The 24,314-nt window shown below is 37.8% G+C and overlaps 2 protein-coding genes and 1 pseudogene across 33 annotated transcripts in view; 2 read left to right on the top strand and 1 right to left on the bottom strand.

Moving 5' to 3' along the window:
* The window catches only part of IRAG2 (inositol 1,4,5-triphosphate receptor associated 2), a 106,569-nt gene that overhangs the window by 2,268 nt on the left and 79,987 nt on the right, over positions 1 to 24,314 (bottom strand). For all 32 annotated transcript variants that reach the window (XM_077953749.1, XM_077953729.1, XM_077953737.1 and 29 more), the window contains 11 exons: positions 23,466 to 23,536; positions 18,776 to 18,833; positions 17,295 to 17,358; positions 17,182 to 17,209; positions 16,771 to 16,911; positions 9,096 to 9,230; positions 4,770 to 4,917; positions 3,851 to 3,894; positions 2,211 to 2,273; positions 2,055 to 2,104; positions 1,652 to 1,753 (listed from right to left, as the gene is read on the bottom strand). In XM_077953749.1, coding sequence (XP_077809875.1) covers positions 1,652 to 1,753; positions 2,055 to 2,104; positions 2,211 to 2,273; positions 3,851 to 3,894; positions 4,770 to 4,917; positions 9,096 to 9,230; positions 16,771 to 16,911; positions 17,182 to 17,209; positions 17,295 to 17,358; positions 18,776 to 18,833; positions 23,466 to 23,536 — 904 coding nt within the window. The remainder of the gene's footprint in view (positions 1 to 1,651; positions 1,754 to 2,054; positions 2,105 to 2,210; positions 2,274 to 3,850; positions 3,895 to 4,769; positions 4,918 to 9,095; positions 9,231 to 16,770; positions 16,912 to 17,181; positions 17,210 to 17,294; positions 17,359 to 18,775; positions 18,834 to 23,465; positions 23,537 to 24,314) is intronic.
* LOC114670812 (small ribosomal subunit protein uS8) lies at positions 10,659 to 11,719 on the top strand. The gene has a single exon (XM_028829346.2). It carries the CDS (start codon positions 10,689 to 10,691, stop codon positions 11,079 to 11,081), a length of 393 nt encoding a protein of 130 aa, XP_028685179.1. The 5' UTR covers positions 10,659 to 10,688; the 3' UTR covers positions 11,082 to 11,719.
* Positions 13,126 to 14,172, top strand: LOC107000774 (centromere protein U pseudogene; annotated as a pseudogene).

The following is a 24,314-nucleotide window of genomic DNA, read 5'->3' as shown; positions in this document are numbered from 1 at the left end:
TATGTGTATATGTAGTATATATTATGTATAAAAATATGTATATATTATATATGTATAATATTCATAGGTATATATATATTTTATATATGGGTATGTACATACACCTGTGTGTGTGTGCGTGTGTGTATGTGTATATATAAAACAAATGTGGACACCATATTTCTTCCTTTTAAATTTGATTGTATTTAACATTAGTAAAAATCTTTTCTCATTATTATTGAATGTATTCCTTTCTCTGTATGATTTCCAGTCAGTGCTAACTTGGAGTAACATCAGAGTTTATTTTTTTCTCTGAAAATCTTAATAATTTAAAAAGTGTTTTTGAAAATATTCTCAATGTAAAACGAGTTAAAATAAAAGGTTAGTTAAAATAAATTAGTATTCAGTGAACTGGGAAATAGCAATTGATTGACTGCATTTTAAATCAAATCATATTAAGAGGTGTTCCTCCACCTAAGCAAAACATAATTGTTCCACTATATTTGCTGATGAGTTCCAAGTTGGATTTGAATTTTGAAATCTCAAGCTCATAATACCCTGAGAATTGCCAAAGGGAAATGTGTCTCAAAGATCTTTTTTTTTTCATTCAAACATCTATAGGAAATAAATATGATAGACTTTAGTTTTTAAAGAAAACAAGACCCAAAAGCCAGGATAAATTGCATTTCTATAAGATTCTCAAGGTTTCAGTCTTTTGTTTACAAAGACTTCTCAGTGGAAATCATACCATACTAACAAAAAGCAAAAACTAGATAATCTTTTGAAGGAGACTCTTGAACTGATTTTTTTTTTTTCCCAACCAGCTCAAAAAAGATTCATTATGTTAACTCTAAATCTGAAAAGAGTTGTAACACATGCAGTAGGCAACCAGGACTTTAAGAAAAAAAAAAAGAAAAGAAACCAAAACAGATTATCTGAAGTTTGCACCATGTCATGCTCATCTTTATATTCCTTAGAATTAGGCAGAGTATTCATCACATGGTAGGCACTCATGAAAATGTATAAAATAAGCATAAAATCATCTCCTTAAGATCCCTCACTTTAACAGATATGAAAACTGAGACCAACTAAGGTTAGGCACTTTTTCTAATGTCACCCAAGGACTTAGAGGTAGCATTTCTGCATATCCCTCCTTCTTGCCCTCTACCTTTCACTATAGGAGTATATTTGTTTAGTTTGCTAGATACAGAGACAGCAATTCAGCATTCCTCTACTCTTCATTTACATAAATGGTAGATGTACATACATGTTACATATGTGCCTATATGTTATATAATACATATGTTATATATCTCATGTTTTAAATATATATATATAAATAGATGGACATTTTACTTCTGTGGCTCTTTATTGACCTTTCCCCATTATGGACAGAAACCTGGACAGGAAAAAAATTATCTTCACAAATATGGCAAATTCCAGGGTCTTTTCTAACTTAAGACCTCAAACTTTGCCATTCTGAGAGCTATGAGAGTGAATATATTACTATTCAGAAATCACATTTCTATTGTGCTTTAGTTTATAAAAGCATTTTACAATGAATTATCTTTTTAATGATACAGCATTATTGCATCTCTGTGGAATAAAAGTGATTCCCACTGTTTATGTCCCAGTTCATGTCAGATTAATAAACACACTGAGCTTCACCTACTTTAGTTCACATTTTTCTTCTTCAGCATCTGCCCAGGAATAGGTGCTAATAAATCGAGGTAATGAGGGACGGTGTTCACTCTGCTTTGACCCCAAAATACGCCTAAATAAAGATGATTATAGCCACTTGTCAAATCAAATACATCTGTCGCCATTATCAATTTATTTCCTACTGCTTAAATAAATACAAAATTATATGTCCTAATTTTTTTTTCTTGGCACATTCACAGATTTCCTATTTCATGATAAAAAACTTCATAATTATATACCAATTTACATAATTATTCTGTTTACACTTTGTACAAATCAAATATTACTATATCACTTAATTGAAGCACTCATTTAGTTTAGCCCAAGTATAAAATAGTAAGATTCCCAAAGAGGAACCATAAAATTACACTTACCAACTGCTTGACCTCCTACTGAATCGATCATTATTTTCCATCCCAGCCACCTTTAGAAGTTCAAATGTTAAAAGAAATGATAAAATATACATTTATATTTTCTGTCATATGAAAATGAATTTACCTTTGACTAAGAACACTTAGGAATTGTCTTACCATTCCTGCATTTCCAATATTTCTGGGTAAAGAGGCAATAGTCACTCTTCGAAGAGAAGGTGGCTACCAGAAGGAGGAAAGTGTACATTTAGAAAACTCTCAATAATTTATCATTGTATGCAGCACCAATGAATATCCTTGCACATGCACATCCATGCAGCTGACCACTGCTGAGTTAAACAGTAGACATATCTTATAGGATCCTCTTGTGGCCAAATTGTCTTCCAGAACTATTTTACCAGGTTATATTCCACCTAACTCAATGTTGGATTATTATAATTTATGCCAATCAAACAAATATAAGATTTCTTGTTTGGGTTTGCAATTATTTGACTTCTAGTAACATTGAACGTTGCTTTTTTACGTTAAATAATCATGTGTTTATCTTCTCTGAGAACCACCTGTTTATGTTTACCACCTTTGTCTATATTAATTTTGTTTATATTCAATTTTGTCTAAATTGAATTTTCATATTTCTGGCAGAAATGTTTTATTGTTAATCCAGCCAAATCTGTTCTTCTCTTTTGCCACGATTGCTTCTATGCTTAGAAAGATTTCTCCCAACTCAAGAGGAGATAAATATGCACCTACATGTATAGCTTTTTTGTTCATAGTTTCATTTTTTCCATTTAACACATTTAAGGATTGTCATGATGTTTTAATGAATGAATGTGTTTCTTGAGATTTGTACAGAAAAGCATTATGTACAGAAAAGTATTATGTGGTTCTTAAGGTTTAAGTACATCAGGATACAAAATTTTTAAAAATGTAATAAATAAACTAAAGGGGTTCCATGTGAATCATTTTCTTAAACCATCATCCCTAATTTAATTTCATAGGTTAGTTGAGCATCAAGAATATGAAATCGTGGCCCAGGAAACTTGGTTTCTAATCATGCTCCTACCAATACATGATCATAACTGATCACTTAACTTCTGTGTTTCTCTTCCCTCGTCTGAAAAAGAGGGATTTGTATGGAATGATTTTAAAATCACTTATTGAAAAATTCTGTATATCTATGAAACCCTCATTTTTACACTGTGGCAAAACCTGCTGGTGACCTTTAGTATCACATTCTTCCTTCTTAGTAATAAGCCTCCCAAATACAAACTGTATTTTCCAGTCTCATTCGCAACAAAGAATGGAAGGAGAAATGTTATTTTGGACTTCTAGGGAGTGTCTTTACAGGGAGAGGGAACACTTGTCATTGCTTCTTTTTTTTTTCTTGGAATGAGATGATGTAATGATGGGGGCTTGGTGCCTGGATCTGAAGTAGCCATTTCAGACCCTGAGGCAGAAGCCAAGGGTTGAGGGTAGTGAGGCAGCAAGAAAGAAGGAGGCTGGTCCCTCAGGATCTTGTGAAGCTGCTGTGCCATTGTTGGGTTACCCACTTCCAATTTCAGTTTTGCAAAACAGAGAGAAACCATTGTTATACTGACTTTCTTCATGCTGCCAGGCACACTTAATTGATACAGAAATATAGCAGAGAGTATAAAAGCATACTTAGATAAACAAATACATCTATATGAATTAAAATCACTATTTGGTTATTTACATATAAAGGCCTGAAGCTTCGAATAACATTTTAAAACCATCTTACAAGTGTTTGCTAGACATTTGTTAAGTGAATTGCTAATTACCTTGGAGTTTAGAGAAGCTGAACGTTTTTTAATTTGGCAGTCATCTGAAAGGAAAAACAATGGACACGTTTTAGCTATTACACATGCCATTTATGTTAAAGCAATGTTTTAATTCTTTAAAGGTAAAGGAAAATTCAGAAAATATTTATTAAGACTTTAGAGACTACCGAGCAATATAAATATCTGTTTATCATTCATTTAATGCTTCATAACAATTACAATCTTAACCAATGTAATACAGTCCTCTGTGTCACTGTGATGTCCACAATGCCTAGCTAGCACAGGGTAGGCACTACATGTGCGTCTGCTGGAGAAAGGAATCCAAAAGTACAGTTCAGAAGAGTATCAAATAAGGTTACTGTTCTAGAACAGGGAACAGATTCTCGAAATAAGAATTCTGCTCAGAAAAGTTCATATTGCTTATGTTAAATAAAACTATTGTAAGATTTATAGAAACCATATGTTATTCCCCATGGCCTCATATGTTTCTCTCTTTTCCAGTTCATCAATCAGCTTACTGTGCCAGGGTCATTCCTTCCGTGAGGAATCAAAACCATTGCTAATGGGAGCACCCATTTCAGTTATTTCTCCTTACTTTTTACATGTGGAAAAATTCGAATGTATTCTAAATAGGGGAACACTAAGGTCAACTTCATGAGTTGGATTAAATATATTCTGTCATCTCAGTAATCTAAATTGAGTTAATAAATTTTTGGTGTCGTTACCAAAGAATCCTTCATGTGCCCCAACCTGTTTTCTGACACCTTACTTTTAGCTATATAAATAACAAGAATGAGTGATTTTTCTAATATAAGCTTAGCCTAAGAGTTTTACTATACTAAAGTCATAATAAGACTTAGCAAAAAAGAGGAGAACGTAGAAAAACACAACTCATACTATTTTCATAAACTTTTATTACCATCATCTTCAAGAGGATTGAAAGACCTTTCATTCTGCAGAAGAACCTGTTTCAGTTCTTCTAATTCAGCATGCTCTTTGGCATACATCCTCTTCAAGTTTTCTACATGCTGAATCATCACTTCAACTGCTTTACTGACCCGGCTTTCCTAGCAGGAGAAAAACAAGCACATTTACATTGAAAATACTACTCTGAATTAAAAGATGGCAATTAAACACATTTACCTTCACTCCATTCCTAAATCCCATTAAAATGGCAATAAATGGTTTTTTTAAAAAAAGACATGCATCTACAGGGGCAAACAGAACAGAATATGACAACAAGACTTTGAAAGCTGGATAGAAGGACTAGTGGCAAATGACTAAGATCTGGAAAAGCTGAACCCTAAAAAAGGCAATAAGAAAAGCCTAGAAGCAATCTACATTGCACCTCAGTAAGGTTGAAGGTGGGTGTGTGAACAGAAGAAATAGTTGAAAGTCTGTGTTTAAAAAAAAAAAAAAATTAGGTCCAGAGATCCCCTTCCTTGCTCTGGCCAGCAGAGCAATTTTCCCCACTATTTTGGTGAAAGACTGTATATAGGTGGATATCTAGAGAGAGTTGACTTGAGGTTCGTGGACTGGGAAAGAACAGATAGCTGATGATGGATCAATCATGCTGAAAACAACAGATTTAAGCAAAAATCTATATGCATATTGAATATTGAGATCCAGCCTTATTCCTCCTTCCAGCTTCCAAACACTGGCAGCCAGAGTTACACCCTCAAGGCAGGCAGTTGGAAGGTTTTTCTCTGGGGATTCTAATATTCTAAGATAAAAGTCCTATAACTAATGACACTAGGAGTACCCCCCAGTGAAACATTTGAATGTTCATAGTCCTGTGAATATTTGTGTACAAGTATCTGAGTGTCTGTTTTTAATTCTTTTGGGTATACATCTAGGAGTGGAATTGCTGAGTCATATTAAAAGGTAAACATATTAGTTAAAAGTTAAACAAAACTAATATGTTTAACTTTTAACTATATTCTTAAACTTTTAAACATATTATTAGTAAACATATTCTATGTTTAACTTTTAAGGATCCACCAAACTGTTTTCCACAGTGGCTGAACCATTTCACATCTCCCAGCAACGCACAGTGTTTGCAGTCTCCCCACACCCTCACCAACGCTATTCCTTCTTTGCTTCCTCTCTCACTCCTTCCTTCCTTCCTTCCCACCTTCCTTCCTTCCTTCCTTTCTTCTTTCACAATAGACATCCTAGTGGGTGTGAAGTGGTATCTCATTGTGGTTTTGATTTGCATTTTCCTAATACATATAAGCATCTTTTTACCTGCTTATTGACCATTTGTATATCTTCTTTGAAGAAATGTCTACTGAAGTCTTTTGCCCTTTTTTTTTTTTCCAGACAGTTTTGCTTTTGTTGCCCAGGCTGGCATGCAATGGCATGATCTTGGCTTACTGCAACCTCTGCCTCCCAAGTTCCAGCGATTCTCCTGCCTCAGTCTCCCGAGTAGCTGAGATTACAGGCACGTGCCACCACGCCTGGCTAATTTTTGTATTTTTAGTAGATGAGGTTTTGCCATGTTGGCCAGGCTGGTCTCAAACTCCTAACCTCGTGATCCACCCGCCTTAGCCCCCCAAAGTGCTGGGATTACAGGTGTGAGCCACTGCACCTGGCCACACATCCTTTCAAACCACAGTAAGACACTGGGTTTTACTCCAAGTAAAGTGAGGACCTTTAGGACACTGAACCAAAAAGTAATACAATCTAAGTTTTAAAAGGATTACTGTGGCTCCTTTATTAAGAACAGACTATGTTGGGAGGAGGGATTGGAATTGGATGGAAGCAGGGAGACCATAGAGGAACCCATTGCATTAATCTGGACAAAATAGAATGAAGGCTTAGATCAAGATGGTAACAGTCGAAAGGGAAATAAGTGGTTGAATTCTGAATATATTCTGACAATTCAGCCAATAGGGTTTCTGTAGGATTTAATGTGAAGTGAGAGAGAAAGGTGTTGAGAATTACTCCAACTCCCTCTGCCCCTATTTTGGCCTGAGCAACTAAAAGGACAGAGCTGCCCTTGAGTGAAGTAAGGAACTTATGCATGGGGTAAGATTTGGCGGGGGGACCATGAACACTTCAGTTTTGAATGTTAGGTTTGAGGTGATAAAACATCCAAGTGGGATTGTTGAGTCAGCAGTAGCATACCCTGGTCTGGAGCTCAGGGGAGTGGATTAGGCTAAACATAAGAATTTGAGAGTCCTCAGGTGACTGCACGGGATCACAGGGGGATGGCGTGCACATGGAGATCAGATGCGCACGAGTGGAGTCCCGCGGCTCTTCAATATTCAGAGGTCCAGGAGAAGGGGTAGGACTGCAGGAAGCCTGGAAGGAGCAGTGCATGATGTACAGAGAAGCCAGGGGGCGTGATGTCTGGAAGTTAAGTGAGGAAAGCGTTTCCAGAAAGAGGAAGACATCAGCCATGCCAGATGAGGACTGAGAAACTGAATTTCGTAATGTGGAGGTCACTAATGACCTTGGAAAAATCTGCTTTGTGGAAGCAAAAGGCTGATTTAGATTGGGTTTGAGAGAATATGGGAGGAGGAAGACTGAACACAGTGAGTACCATTCTGTCGAGGTTTGCTGTAAATGGGAGCAGAGAAACAGGGTGGTGGCCAGAAAAGAAAGGATGAAAGGTTATTTTGTTTGTGTTTGTTTTGTGTTATTATTCCCATCTAGAAAACAACATATTATTTGTGTGCTGATAGAAATGGTTCAGTAGAGTGGAGAAAATGTAAAAGAAGAAAAGTCAGGAGAATTTGGTCCCATGACTCTGAGTAAATTACTGGGGAAGGCTCTCATCTACAGAGGCGATAGGGTTAGAGACAATGCATCTTCAGGAACAAGAGCAAGGGAGTGTGTAAGGGTTCACACGCCGGGAGGCTTTGCGGCAGTTTCCTTTGATTGTCCCAGTTTCCTCAGTGAGGTTGGAAGCAAAGCCATTACCTGTGTTTGAGAGAGAATATGGGGAAAGACATGAGAGTGGTTTGAGGAGAAAGGAAAGGCTGGGAAACTGATGTTTAAGAGAGAAGGAGGGTGATTGAGGGGAAGCCCCACGGACCCACTTGAGGCTGGTGATAATGAATTCAAAGAGAAACAGGTCAGCATGGGAATGTGACATTTTCCAGCTCTGCAGGCATGAGAGGGAGAAGCAGATTTACTTGTAGATTCACCAAATGAGTAAGACAAAGCAAGAAAGGGAAAAGTGTTGAGGGGTCGTGCAAGGTAGTGAAAACTATGTTTAACTGTGGAGTATAAGCTTGGCCAGGAAAGCAGGGTGGCCAACAGTAGCGTGAGGGACAGTGAAAAGGTGTGAGGGGCCAGAGATTGATACAAGAACTAAATATCTTCATAGTAGAAGAGCAACAGATAATACCTAAAACTGAAAATAAATCACTAAATGACTGCATGAGCATGTTATTTAAAAATGTGAATGCAGATACAAAACAAATAAGACAAAAGAGTTGAAAGTTGTTTCTCTGGATCATACAAAATTAGTAAGGCTTATAGAGCTGATTGACCTTTTAAAAAACTATGTGCATATATAACTTTAGTAAAAATGAAACAAAGAATAACAGTATTCTCTAGTGAGGGGTTAAAAAGGAGCTAAGTTGTAAAAATGTATAACAAATGATCAAACTAAAATTACCACCACAATTAAATTTCTCCTTAAGAAAATATATTTTAACAAGTCTGCTTAGGTATAGATTTTAAAAATTCATACCTCCCCAGGTTTGCCGACAAAGGAATTTTGGAATTCTACTTCTCTAAGGACAAGTACACACAGATGCATATACAAGGATATTTACTGTAATATTGTTTATAACAGAAAAATATCAAGAACATCCTGAAATGATTGAATACAAAGAATTGGTTAAATAATTTATGTCTACTCAACCAGTAGAATACCATAAAATGGTGATATGTGTGTATATATTTATATCACACAGAAAGTTACCTATGTTATATGATGAATAAAAAGCAGATTATAATACTATATAAGGGATTATAAACACTATATATAACACTATACATCTTGAAGAATATATCACAAAATTTTTATGATTGTCACTGGCTCATGTTATTAGATTTTTTTTACATTTTTTATTTGTACATTCTATTTTTTTCTATATTAAACACATATGTCTTATATAACAAAAGTATTTTGAAAACTTATTCCTAGAAATGAGAAACCCAGAGTCTCAGGAAAAATCGATCTTTTTTTTGTAATTTCATTCTAACCAGAGAAATGAAGACAGGTTACCTGATGGATGGCTCCCAACGTCTCAGCCCTACTGGCCACTCGCGCTGTGCACTGGCTAAGAAACTTTATACTCTTCTCCAGCTTCTTAATGATTTCCTGGGCCTGGTTGTCATCTTCACACAGGGATGTTAAAGACTGTACAGAAAAGAGCGTTATTAAAAGACCCAAAACAAGCATTCAGCGAGCGATTCTAACACCGACCAAGCTGCAAATGTGGATGACATTCTAGTCTCAATTATTTTGGTGGAAGATGAAAAGCAGCAGCAAAGGCCAATAATGAATATACTGATATATTATTATCTGTGTTGGGTACTGGGTAGATATATGCAGGTGATCACAAATCTTTCATGTCTGTTCTTGATCCCTTTTTTCTTCCCAAATTTGCCACATCTTTCTTTCTACAGCTAATCGATGGGCTACAATTAATTGACAATGGTGAAGAGATTATGCTTCTAAAAGAGGTGAATGTCATATAAGGAGCATAGGTTGGAATTTTAAGAAACGTAACCAAACATACTGGAATTAACAATGTCTCTGACAACGATGCTTGTTCTTCCATGAATGATAAGGTGTGATTGGGATGGCTAGGTGAATATACATTCATTGCCTTATGAATTTTCCTCTCAATCCTGTGCCCTTTACACAATACGATGCCCTTCCTGATAAACATCCTTCTCACCAGAGTACAGGCAGGATTAAGTGAATAACAGATTTGGAAGCAGACATGACACTGCTCATTACCTATGTGATTGTGAGCAAGTTTCTAAAACTTTCCCAAATCTAAAACAACATGAATTATAAGAGACACCATGATTTTTGTATATCATTAAGAAAGAAAAGGCTGTCAATAAAACCATTAGGCACCACCAACTATAAATTGCATCATAATTTTAGAAATGTTAAAAAAAAATTCAACCTTTCTGATTTGCTGTTTCCTCATCTGTCCGATCGGAACAATCACATATCCTCTCCAGGAATACTGTTATGAGAGGTAAGAGATGCTAACTGCTTGTTGCACATTTGGTGTTCAATGAAGGACAGCCACTTTTGAAACAGACAGATATGTATAAGTTGTAGTTAGAGAGTTGCTAACCAACTAGAATGGCAATTGTCAGACTGCAGTTTCTTAAGTGGTTTAAACCACCACCTCCAGTTGGGAAGGAAAGAGCAGATATTAATTGTTAGCAAAACAGAGTATGGTCACCCAGGATTAAACCATGAAGAAATAGAGAATCTGAACAGGCCCATAACTAGTAAGAAGATTGAATCAGTAATCAAACATCACCCAAAAAGAAAATCCATGGCTGAATGGCTTCACTAGGGAATTCTACCAAACATTTAAAGAATTAATGCCAGTCTTCATAAAACTCTTCCCAAAAATTGAAGAGGAATACTTCCAAGCTCATTCCATGAAGTCCACATTACCTTAATGCCAAAGCCAGAAAAAGACATTAAAGAAAAAAAAACTACAGACCAGTATCTCTGATAAATATTAATGTAAACATTCTCAACAAAATACTAGTAGACTGAATTCAACAGCACATAAAAAGGATTATACCCGTTCCCTTTCCGCCATCTTTCCGCACCGCCACAATGGTGCGCATGAATGTCCTGGCTGATGCTCTCAAGAGCATCAACAATGCCGAAAAGAGAGGCAAACGCCAAGTGCTTATTAGGCCGTGCTCCAAAGTCATCGTCCGGTTTCTCACTGTGATGATGAAGCATGGTTACATTGGCGAATTTGAAATCATTGATGATCACAGAGCTGGGAAAATTGTTGTGAACCTTACAGGCAGGCTAAACAAGTGTGGAGTGATCAGCCCCAGATTTGATGTGCAACTCAAAGATCTAGAAAAATGGCAGAATAACCTGCTTCCATCCCGCCAGTTTGGTTTCATTGTACTGACAACCTCAGCTGGCATCATGGACCATGAAGAAGCAAGACGAAAACACACAGGAGGGAAAATCCTGGGATTCTTTTTCTAGGGATGTAATACATACATTTACAAATAAAATGCCTCATGGACTCTGAAAAAAAAAAAAAAGGATTATACATCATGTACGAGTAGGGTTTATTTCTATATTATAAGGGTGATTTAACATATGAAAATCAATTAATATAATATACCACATTAACAAAAAGGAGGACAAAAGCCATATGGTCATTTCAACTGATGCAGAAAAAGCATGTGATAAGATTGAACACACTTTTCTGATTAAAAAACACAAAAACTAGGAATACTAACAAAAAGGTGTGAAAAACCATACAGATTATTTTTACTATGTCACTGAAGTGCTAATTAAGAAAACTAGAAATAGGGCCGGGCGCAGTGGCTCAAGCCTGTAATCCCAGCACTTTGGGAGGCCGAGACGGGTGGATCACGAGGTCAGGAGATCGAGACCATCCTGGCTAACACGGTGAAACCCCGTCTCTACTAAGAAATACAAAAAACTAGCTGGGCGAGGTGGCGGGCGCCTGTAGTCCCAGCTACTTGGGAGGCTGAGGCCGGAGAATGGTGTGAACCCGGGAGGTGGAGCTTGCAGTGAGCTGAGATCTGGCCACTGCACTCTAGCCTGGGCTACAGAGCGAGACTCCGTCTCAAAAAAAAAAAAAAAAAAAAAAAGAAAACTAGAAATAGAAGAAAATGTCCTTAACCTAATAAAAGTTATATATGAAAACCCCACTACAATTATACTCAGTGGTGAAAGACTGAAAGCTTATTCCTTAAAGTCAGGAACAAGGTGAAGATGCCCACTGTCACCACTATTATTCAACATAGTACTGGAAGTTCTAGCCAGAACAATTAGGCAAGGAAAATAATGAAACGTTATCCAAATCAGAAAGGAAGAAGTAAAATTATTTCTGTTTGTAGACGATATGATCTCATACATAGTAAACACTAAAAATTCCACCAAAAAATCTGTTAGAACTAATACACACATTCAACAAAATTGTAGGGTACACAATTAACACAAAAAATTAGTTGTCTTTCTACACACTAACAATTTCCAAAAAGGAAATCAAGAAAAAAATTCCCTTTACAATAGCATCAAAATGAATAAAATACTTAGGAATAAACCTAACAAAGGAGATAAAAGAGCTGTACACTGAAAACCACAAAACATTGCTGAAAAAAATTAAAGAAGACATAAATAAATGGAAATACATCTTGTGTTCAAGGGTTGGTAGACCTAATTTTGTGAAGATATCTATACTACCCAAAGTGATATACAGATTCAAGGGTGTCTCTATCAAAATCTCAATGGCATTTTTTTTTTTTTTGCAGAAATAGAAAAATTTATCCCAAAATTCATATGGAATCTAAAGGGACTCTAATAGCCAAAACACTTTCGAAAAAGAAAAAGGAAGAGGGCTCACGCTTCCTAATTTTAAAACATATTACAATGCTACAATAATTAAACAGTGTGGTACTGGCATAAAAACAGACATATAGACCAATGGAATAGAATTAAAAGCCCAGAAATAAATGTATATGAAATGATCTTCAACCAGGGTGCCAAGAATGCACAATGAGGAAAGGATGGTCTCTTCAACAAAATATTGCTGAGAAAACTCAATATCCACATACAAAAAAATGAAGTTGGACCCTTACCTTACATCATATATAAAAACTAAAAATTGATTAAATACCTAAAAGTAAGACCCCAAACTAGAAAACTTCTAGAAGAGAACATAAGGGAAAAGCTTCAGGACATTGGTTTTGGCAATGATTTCTTGGATATAACACCGAGAGCACAGATAACAAAAGTGAAAATAGACGAATGAAACTACATCAGATTTAAAAGCCTTTATGCATCAAAGGACCCAGTCAACAGAAAAGGCAACCTATAGAATGGGAGAAAATATTTTCAAACCATACAACTGATAAGTTATGGGTTAATAGCCACAATATATAAAGAACTTCTGCAACTCAACAATTAAAAATCCAAATAACTCAATTAAAAAATGGAAAGAGAGTGGCCTGAAGGCCCTGCCACATTGAGTGCAGCCTCCCGGGCATGCAGGGCCATGATATTCAAGAACATTTTATGAAGAACACATTCTATGAAAGATAAAGCTTGTCAAAAGTGCAAGCCTACCAATGTGTTTGATTTTCCTATGTAATTCTGCCGTCTGAAGAATTGGCAGGCTTGTTGAAAATAAGAAAGATGAAGAACCTTATGAAACCTTTGATCCTCCTTTACACAGCTCATCTATGTATGCCAATGAAGAATTCTCCAAATATTGTGGATTATCTATCACTTCAACTCCTTTAGGAAAAGAAGCAAAAAGAAGCTCGAGCACTTCTGAAAATGAAGGAAGTGAAAATGAATCTGCAAAAATGAGTGCAAAAACACCAGGAAGAAAACTCAAACCCATTAGCAATGAGTCTGAAAGCACTGAAGAAAGTGATGTGAGAAGAAAAGTTAAATCAGTGGAGAAAATAAGGACCCAACAACACAAGGCTATTCCAACTGCAGCATCTTCAGACCTTTCAGAGAAACCAGCTGACTCAGTCACTTCCAAAAAGATAGGACCCATTAGTGCCCAGCCATCTGTTGAAAAAGACACACTGACAACAGAAAGTCAAGCAAAAACTCAGAAAAAAAGGGAATACATCTTATGGCAAAAGGAAGGTATCAAGAAGTGAAGCCATAGTCTCAGATATTTCCAACATTGTGAATATTTAGTGTCTAGAAGGAAAGAAAACCAACAACATCATGGAATTGAATATTGTTTTGCCTGCATTTGAGAAAACTCTCATCCAGTATAAACATAGAATAGAATCTAAAATTTGTAAGAAAGCCATCAATAAATTTTATTTTAATAGTAAATAAGAACTCAACAAAATGTTTAAAAAGTCCAGATATTGAAAAATCTGAAAAAGAAGAATGCTAAGGTAATTTCAGATATTAAAAAGAAATGGCAGTGTTTGACTGATGTCCAGGATGAACTGCTTTGGTTAGAGCCACCAAATGAAGCAACTACAAACAAAATATTATGAACATAAGGAGAGAACAGCCTTCCCTTAGGAATGCAGCTATTTCTAATTTAATTCAAAACAACTTCATCAGAAGTATTCAGATGTTCAGGAGAAAGAACCAAACATAAAGGAAACATATGATTCATCCAGCCTTCCAGGTGTTATTTAAAGCAGGAACACTTTTGGGAGCTAAAAACCATCTGTAAAATATCAACCATCAATGAGAGAAGTTCCTCCACCAGGAATGAGAGACCAGTCTACTAAAATATGCCTATAGAAAGATTACTTTTATGCTACTATGTTACCTTCTAAAACTGTACTTTTTTTTTTTTTTTTTTTTTTTTGAGATAGAGTCTTGCTCTGTCGCCCAGGCTGGAGTGCAATGGCGTGATCTGGGCTCACTGCAACCTCCACCTCCTGAGTTCAAGCAATTCTCCTGTCTCGGCCTCCCAAGTAGCTGAGATTATAGGTGTGTGCCACCATGCCAAGTTAATTTTTTTTTCTTTTTTAAGACGGAGTTTCACTCTTATTGCCCAGGCTGAGTACAGTGGTGTGATCTCAGCTGACTGCAATCTCTGCCTCCCAGATTCAAGTGATTCTCCTGCCTCAGCCTCCCAAGTAGCTGGGACTACAGGCGCCCTCCACCACGCCTGGCTAATTTTTGTGTTTTTAGTAGAGACAGTGTTTCACCATGTTGGCCAGGCTGGTCTCAAACTCCTGACCTCAGATGATCTACCTGCCTTGGCCTCCCAAAGTGTTGGGATTACAGGCGTGAGCCACCGCGCCCAGGCCCAGTTAATTTTGTATTTTTAATAGAGACAGGGTTTCACCATGTTGGCCAGGCTAGTGTCAAACTCCTGACCTCAGGTGATCTGCCCACCTCAGTCTCCTGAAGTGCTGGGATTATAGGAGTGAGCCACCGTGCCCAGCCCTGAAACTGTACTTTTATAAATAAATTTTTTTTCTGCAAAGAAAATAGAAAGGGACTTTAATAGATATTTTTCCAAAGATGATATACAAATGGCCAACAAGCACATAAAAAGATGCACAATATCATTATCCATTAGAGAAATATAAACCACACCACAATAAGATACTACTTCACACCCATTAGGGTGGCTATCATAAAATCAAACAGAAAATAACAAGTGTTGGTGAAGATTTGGAGAAACCGGAACCTTTGTGCACTTGTTGGTAACAATCTAACATGATAGAGCTGCTATGAAAAACAGTACAGTGGTTTCTAAAAAATTAAAAACAGAATTACTATATGACCTAGCAAGCCCACTCCTGAGTCCAGATATACTCAAAAGAACTATAAGCAAGGTCTCCAAGGGTCTCCAAGCGATATTTACACACCTATGTTTCTAACAGCACTATTCACAATAGCCAAGAAGTGGATGCAACCCAAATGCCCATCAATGGATAAATAGATAAGCAAAAATTGATAGCTACAAGAGAATTTTATTGAGCTTTTAAAAAGAAGGAAATCCGCTCACATGCTATAATATGGATAAGCCTTGAAGACATTATACTAAGTGAAATAAGCCAGTTACAAAAGACAAGTAATGTATGAATCCACTTATGCAAGTCCCTAAAGTGGTCAAATTCATAGAGTCGGTAGGATAACGGTTGCCAGGGGATGGGGTAAGGAGGAAAAGGGAAATTAACAGGTACAGAGTTTCAAGATCTGTTTTGCAACAATGTAAATAAACTTACATTGAACTGTGCACTTGAAGATGTTCAAGATGATAAATTTTATGTTACATATTTTATCACAGTAAAAAATAACATGATTCTTTTCCATGGTTTCTGAATTTTAATGTCCTTCATCCAAAACTAAGCCTACTAATTTTCCAGCTCATCTCCATATGTATGGTAACTTCACTATATGGAAGGATAATAGTAGTTGTTACACTCCTATGCACCCCCATTCTTCTCTCAGTACCCTACAGCAGGCTTGCCCATCATCTGGAAGACTGAATTAGTTACCATTCCCTTTCCTCAGTTAATCATAAATGGAAATAAACTCGATTCTCTTCTTTGAAGCTTAAAATTGATATTATTTCCTATTGCTCAGTTTTTTGCATGATTCCTCTTCTGCCTGAAATTTGAAAATCCAGAGAAAAGGCAGATGACTCATGCAACCTGCTTTAAAAAGACATTTTTCATTTTATTGCTGATACTCTTATTAGTGAAACTTTTATTTCAGCCTGGTCCTGCTTTTTTACTTTCTATGATTCACATTTGGGTCAGGCAGAGCTTGGTACCTGGTACCGGTTTGGGTCATACAAGTAATTTCTTATGTACTTATGAAAGTGTTATTAAAAATATGACCAGATGTTTTCTGTGGGTGTTTTTTTGTTTTGTTTTGGAGACAGGGTCTCACTTTGTCACCCAAGCTGGTATGCAATGGTGTGATTATAGCTCCCTGCAATCTCCAACTCCTGGGCTCAAACGATCCTCCTGCCTCAGCCTCCCAAGTAGCTGGGACTACAGGCGTGCACCACCGCATCTGGCTAATTTTTTTTTGTAGAGATGGGGTCTTACTATGTTACCCAGGCTGATCTTGAACTCCTGGCCTCAAGTGATCCTCCTGCCTTGGCCTCCAAAAGTGCTGGGATTATAGGTGTGAGCCACTGTGCCTGGCTTAGACCAAATGTTTATATCCCAAATGTTCTGATTCTCACCTCTAATAGTTTTAAACAGTTAGTGATTTCTTTCTTCAAATTTTCTTCTGCCAAGTCACGAGACCTCTCTTCAAGCTTCACTCTCTTCTCCAAGGTAAACCAGTCACACTTAAATCCCAAAGATAATCTGAGAAATTCTGCCTGTTGTCAAAATAATGTGACGGTGAGGAGGAGGAGAGAAAATTGGATGTGGTCAGATGTTTCAGTTTAATACTGTTTTATACAGAGGCATTTCTTTCTGCCCCCAGCAACATAATGCTGACATGCACAGGGTTCACCTGCACTGAGTCACAGCCAAGCCAGACAGACACCGAGCACATGAGAGCTTGTGCCAAAGCATGAAGTGACTGTTAGCAGGTGAGTCTGGAACACTTCTTTAAAAGGAAAAAAAAAAATTTGCTTTAAACTCACCTCCACCTCCTTCTCATTAGCAGAAGTGCTGTAGGATAAGACAAAAAACATATTTGAACATAGTCCAACAGAAAAATAAAACACGTTAACCTGCTACATGAAGAAGCACTTACTTCTCACTTTGTCTAAAGTTAACCGATTTCACAGTGGTTACAGGAAGAGGGGAAACCACAGAGTCTATTAAAAGACAATAAAATATTATTTGGTTAAAAAGGCTTAACATGTAAAAGCACATTTGATCTAATGTTATATCTCCACTAAACAAAAGTATTTCATTTAAATATGTCTGAGATGATAGCCAGCTAATAATGTGTGCAGTTAAATTATAATGTTATGCTAAGCTATTGGGATCACAATGACATTAAAATCATTGGTTTATACCTCAGCATGTGAGTAGTCTTTCAGACTTAAAGATGTTTCAGAATCAAGCAACAGCCCAATTTGTTCTCTTTGCATTTGCATGTTTGTCATACTTGATCCCATGGCTAAAAGCCTAAACTTCGTACTGGTATCCTGGTTCTTCTTTGGATCGAGTCTTTATTAACAGTAGCAGGAACAGTAGTAGTAATAATAGTTGTAGTAATAATAATACTGGTAACAATAATAGTGACAATAAACATGGCATCAACCATGGCTTTATTATATTGCCAGTCCCAGAGCAAAGCATTTTACACATATGATTTTATGACAACTTTACCAAGAACTATGTATTAGTTATTAAGAGCATTGGATTTAAAGTCAAACGAACTTGGTTTAAATCTGAGCTTTGTTTGAATCTTACAGTTATGTGATCTTGAACAAGTCACAAACTCATTAAGCCACCTACAAGATAAGATTGATAATTTTTTTATCATGTTAACTTTTATGGGAACTTTGGTGCCAGACACTTTTCTAAGTGCTTCATACATATTAATTTATTCAATCCTCACAGCAAACCTTCTGTTGTAGATACTTTTATTGTCCACATTTTACAGGCTAGGCAACTGAATCACAATTTACCACCTCACATAGTATTTGGAGGGCTAAATAAAACTATGCACACGAAGTTAGCCTAGTTCTTAGCATAGAATGTATTCTCAGTTAAGTGTATTTTCCTTCTCTTCATTTTCCTCTTGCAAATGAGAAAATTGAGACTTGAGGTTAAGTAACTTTCCAAGATCACATAGCTAGTCAGAGATTGATCCCATGTAGAGTCTCTATTTCTCCAAAGCCTGAACTCTATCCACTATTCCATCCTAATGGAGGTAGGCTAAGGGGGAAAGCATATTAGCACTTACTCTGTAAATAGTGGCTTTACTTTTAGATGGGATACTGAAAAAGAACTCAAAGTAAACCATAGAATTTGCTACCAATATTGACTTGGTTCTTAGTTCACAATAGAGCACCAGTTATTACAAATTTTCTGGGATCGAACAGTCAACACAATGCAAATGTGGCTTTTTGAAAATGATACAAATGGAATCAATAATTGGTCCTATTAACCTTATCCAGAGATGCAGAATTTGTGATATACCTTTATTCGGACAGATTTCACCCACACAAATATCAGTAGAGAACAAAAATTCACATGGGGATTGACAGAAACATTCCTTACCTCCTGAAGCACGTTCTTTTTTATGTTCTTCTATTGTTTCTGGCTCCTCTTTGGCTTCCTAAAATCATAAGATTTTACTGCTGTACATAAGTGGAAATACTTCATAACCAGTCATTTTCCTACTTCCTGTCCTATCCTAAGCCTACTCTGACAAAAACACTCTATAACAGCAGTCCCCAACCTTTTTGGTCCCAGGGACCAGTTTCCTGGAAGACGGTTTTTCCACGGGGGTGGAGTGAGGGGGAAATAGTTTCGGGACGAAACTGTTCCACCTTAGCTCATCAGGCGTTATTCTCCTAAGGAACATGCAATCTAGACGCCTCGCTTGCACAGTTCACAATAGGGTTCGTGGGAATGTAATGCCACCGCCGATTTGACAGGAGGCAGAGGTCAGGTGGTCATGCTCCCTGGCCTGCCGCTCACTTCCTGCTGTGCGGCGCAATTCCTAACAGCCTCGAATGGGTTCTGATCCCTGGCTCAGGGACTGGGGACCCCCGGTCTACAGTTTTTAATGCTCTTAAGAAGGAAATAAAATTGGCTGCAAGGGGGCTTCCAATCTAGTTCAAGCCAAAAGGACGTAAATACCCGAAAATATGCAAACATGCTGCGAATTACCACAATGCAAACTAGGATTAATTGCCAAATAAATGAGATAAACAAGTGCTCTGAAAAGGAAGGAGATGGCTGGGCGCGGTGGCTCACGCCTGTAACCTCAGCACTTTGGGAGGCTGAGGCAGGTGGATCACCTGAAGTCAGGAGTTCAAGACCATCCTGGCCAACATGGCGAAACCCCGTCTCTACTAAAAATACAAAAATTAGCCAGCGGCGGTGGTCCGGGCCTATAATCCCAGCTAGGCTGAAGGCTGAGACAGGAGAACCACTTGAACTGGGGAGGCAGAGGTTGCAGTGAAACGAGATCACACCACTGCATTCCAACCTAGGCAGCAGTGGCTCTGTCTCAACAAAAAAAAAAAAAAAAAAAAAAAAAAAAGGAAGGAGAGTGGCACCATGACAGCACAACTTGAGTAGCATGGAATTTCTGCAGACAAGAAACATGCTGAAGTTTGATGAAGAGGTAGGACTGGATGGATGAAGAGGTAAGGTGTGGGTGATATGGGGCTAGCACATGAGGCTGTCTAGATAGTTTTTGGAGAAACTGTGACAAAGATGGCTGCGTCTTTAAGACAGTGTTATGTTAGGCTTTTACTGCATACAGATATGTTTTAAGGTCACATATAAGGAGTTGTGTGTGGCTGCTGTTTCCAGTTCTTCCTCTGCCATTCGTGATCAATTAACTGTTCTACCCCCTTACACAACACTCCAACGAAAGTGTTCTCACCAGCTATCTGAACTCCCTATTGCCAAATCCAGTGGATAATTTTCAATCTTTATCTTACTTGACCTTACTATAGCATCTAAAATGATCGATACATCTCTTCTTCTTGAAGATTTTTTTTCCCTCAATTTCCCTCTTCTGATGCCCCAGCCTCACATCACTACAACAGCCACTTCCCAGTCTCCTCTGCCTTCTCCAGCAGATATTGTTAGCCATATCCTCAGTGCTCCCTTCCTTCCTGCCACAGTCCTTGGGAAATCTCATTCACACACTTGGATTTTTGCTGATAACACACAAATATATGTCAGCTTTCAAAAACCGCACAGGTGAGTTTGTGAATATGGGTGTGTAGCTGTATATAAAATCTCCTTACAGACTATCAATGTCTCAGTTCAGCCTGAAATTTGACTTGTCTCAAACTGATCTTATTTTGCCTCACAAATTCTACTCTCCTTCCTCCTTCCCTACTGTCATGTTATTCTATTCATTCTGGAGGTTAAGCCATAAGTCTGGGTATCTACCCTTTCCCATACCCCTGACATGTCATCATCTTCTGTGAATTCTACCCCTAAATATTTCTCAACTTTATCTCCTTTTCTCCACCTTCACTAAGTTCATACTACCTTCATCTCATCTGAATTATTGCCATAGCATCCTAACCAGTCCCACAACCTCCAATGGCAAATTGATCCATTATTTTAAAAAGTGTCTTTATGTCTATATATTTTTTGAGATGAGAAGGAATTTTCTTTTCTCAGAGGATTCTCCTATGAAAGACTAAAGGACTTGAATCTTCTTCTGTTCGTTTTTTACTAGGGGCAACCATGTTCAGCATATATACTAGCCAACACTATATCCTACCTATACAGCTGGCCCTCTGTATTTGTGGGTTTGCATCTATGGATTGAACTAAAAAAAAAATCTAGTTAGGCCTACAATGGTTGTATCTGTACTGAACACACACAGATTTCCTTTCTTGTCATTATAACTATTTACATAGCATTTATACCGTATTGGTATCATAAGTAGTCTAGAGATGATTTAAAGTATATAAGAGGATATGTTAGTGATACGGGAGGGGGCAAGGAAGTGCTGGATAGAGAAAGGCAGGGTGCCCGGTGAGGGCTCCACCCTCAGGCCTGTGCCCACAGACCTAAGTGAGAACAGGCACTCCTGTTCTGTGTCTGAATGTTGTATTTTCCAAGAATACTCTGGCCTACCACGCCCCTCATCATGTGCCAACATAAACCCGAGACCTTAGCAGGCACACAACACAAGCAGCTGAAGTGAGCACACAACACTGGCAGACCAGCAGACTGGCAGACTGGCAATAGTGGAACGACCTGGCAGAGAAAGAGAGAAGAGGCGGGATGTCTGGATGCCAAGGGGAGCTTAGCCTGGGGCAGTCTTCGAAGAGTATGGCCTCTAGGCAGCCTGACTCCAGGGGAATGCCACCTTCCCATTCCATACCACCTTCCCACTCCATTCCCCTTTCCAGCTCCCCATCCATCTCACTGAGACCCACCTCCACCACTCAATAAAACCTTGCACTCATCCTTCCAGCTCATGTGTGATCCAATTCTTTTGGGACACTGAGCAACAGCTCAGGATACAGAAAGCTGTCACACTGGCCCTCTGCCCTTGTGATAAGGCCGAGGGTCCATTGAGCTAATTAACACAAACTCTCTGTAGATGGCAAATCTGAAAGAGCTTTGTAACACACACCCACTCGGACTCTGGGAATCACAGACACTCACCCCCAGATGCTGCCAGTGGGGCAGAGCCCAAAAGCACTTGCCCTGGCCTCTGCACCTGCTGGTCTGCATGCTCCCCCTAGGGGTTTGAACTATGGGGTGACCAAGCAGGTGAGCCACACCACTGCTGCACGTCCTGCAAGGGGAATCAGGGAACTCTCCCATTTCATTAGGTTATATGCAAATACTATGCGATTTTTATATAAGAGACTGGAGCATTCTCTGATTTTGGTATCTGTGGGGTTCTTGGAATCAATCCCCTGTGAATAACAAAGGAAACAAATGACATCATGTCACCATTCCAAATCACAAATCCAATCATTAACTATCTTCAGAATGAAATGCTGAAAATGAAAAAATTTACTTTTTTGCCCCAAGTCTGTGCCATGGCCCCCTCTTGAGTTAGCTTGCATGGGTCTCTGTTTCTTGCAACCAAATGCTTAACTAGAACAATGCTTGTATATTGAGGAGAAGGAAACAATAATACACACACACACACACACACACACACACACACACACACACCCCTCCACGCATACAACAGAGGGACCAAGACATAAACAAGGCCCTTGAAGAATCATGAAATTAGATCCATAGTTATTCTTTAATGATTATTAATTCATAGTAGAAATGAGTCTTCTCTCTCTCTTTTTTTTTTTTTTTTTTGTTGTTGTTATTGTTGTTGTTTTCCTTTTTGAGACAGGGTCTTGCTCTGTTGCTCAGGGTGGAGGGCAGTGGCATGCTTATGGCTCACTGCAGCCTCAACCTCCCAGGCTCAAGCGATCCATCTGCCTTGACCTCCCATATATCTGGGACAACAGTCAAGCACCACCATACCTGGCAGATTTGTTTTTATATTTTGTAGAAACAGGGTCTCCCTACGTTACCCAGGCTGGCCTTAAACTCTTAGCCTCAGGCAATCCTTCTGCCTCGATCTCCCAAAGTGCTGGGATTACAGAAATGAGCCACCACTTCTGGGCCTAATGAATTTTCTCTTTAAGGAAAGAATTTAACTCTTTTCTCTAATCATTTCCAGCTATCCTTATGTTTTCTAGAACTTTACCATGCAACTGTAAAACATTCAAGGCCACTCACGTGGCACTTCCTCCGTGACATGTTTTCTGGCCTGCCATCTCAAGCATTTTTTTCTTTCAAATCACTAAGCACACACGAATTATTCAGTAATTATCTGTTTCTTCACCTGATTAGAACACATCATTAAGATAGATAACACTGTTTTATTCAACTTCATTTATTAATGTATTCATTTATTTAAGCAGTCCTCTAATGAGAAATATTTAGCTTGTTTCCAATTGACTTTTGATGAATAAATGAGTGAGCGAATGAATGAATGAATGATAAATTAAGGTGGAGCTAGGAGGTCCCAGCTCTGACCCTGTCGTGTGACTTTAGACAAGTCACAAAAACACTTTGGCCTAACTACTTTGCCTATAAATTATTAATTAAATTATATGAACTTCATAATATTTTGAAAGGATAAATAAGATAATACTTTAAAGACTACTTTGCAAACTTAAAGGGGTAGTTCTACCATTGTAAGATATCACTACCTTTGTTGTGAACATATGTATTTCCTTACCAGATTTAATGTGGTTTTATCCTTACTCGCAGAGTCTTGGAATGCAGTATTGTCATGAGCTGGATTTGTGCCTGTGAGAAACAGGAAACACACACAACAGTTAGGGGAGCAGGAGCAAGTAAAAGAGGAGGTAACAGTGAGGGTGGCAATATGGGCTGACCAGTAACTGACAAAAGTCTTAACATATGAGACAAATGATGAACTACAAAAAATGTATACGTGCCCATTGACTCAGAATTGGGAGGGAGCTGCTAAGGCCGTAGAAGATTTCTTAAAAGAAGTGAACATCTGTACAAATGGCCTTCTAATAGGATTTTTTAAAAATCATTTTTTAGGCTGCTGCTGCTTTTTTTAATCGAACACATCACTGGTACAATAATAGAAAATGGAGGGCGGAAGGATGAACAATTAGTAACTTAGTAGCTTTTTTAATAGCTTAACAGATTTTCTTTCAAAATTACATATGCAAGGCTGATAACAAAAAATATGATATCCTTCTAAAACATGGTAGCTTTCTAAATTAAATGTCATGAAACCAAGAAGAAAAGATGCACTTTTAACTTGTGCCATTCCTTTTGCTAATTTCTGTTTATTTTTATGTACTTTATTTGTACTGAAATGTACCGGATAATTATTCTCCTGTTGACTCAGTCCATTGTCTTACATTTAGTTCAGTACAGGCACAAAGGTCAGCAGATACAGACAGGCTTTGTTTCTTTCTTTTTAAGAGAAACAGTATTTAAAGCATGTATGATAGTTGTACAATTTATATGGAAATAAGAACAAAATGGTAAGCAATTTCTTCACAGCTATACAATCAATTTTTTTCCTTATGAAAATTTTATTTTA

Source organism: Macaca mulatta, chromosome 11, assembly GCF_049350105.2.
Source record: "Macaca mulatta isolate MMU2019108-1 chromosome 11, T2T-MMU8v2.0, whole genome shotgun sequence".
Taxonomy (NCBI): Eukaryota; Metazoa; Chordata; class Mammalia; order Primates; family Cercopithecidae; genus Macaca; species Macaca mulatta.
The sequence above is the reverse complement of the archived record's forward strand: the minus strand, read 5'-3'. Positions and strand labels throughout refer to the sequence as shown.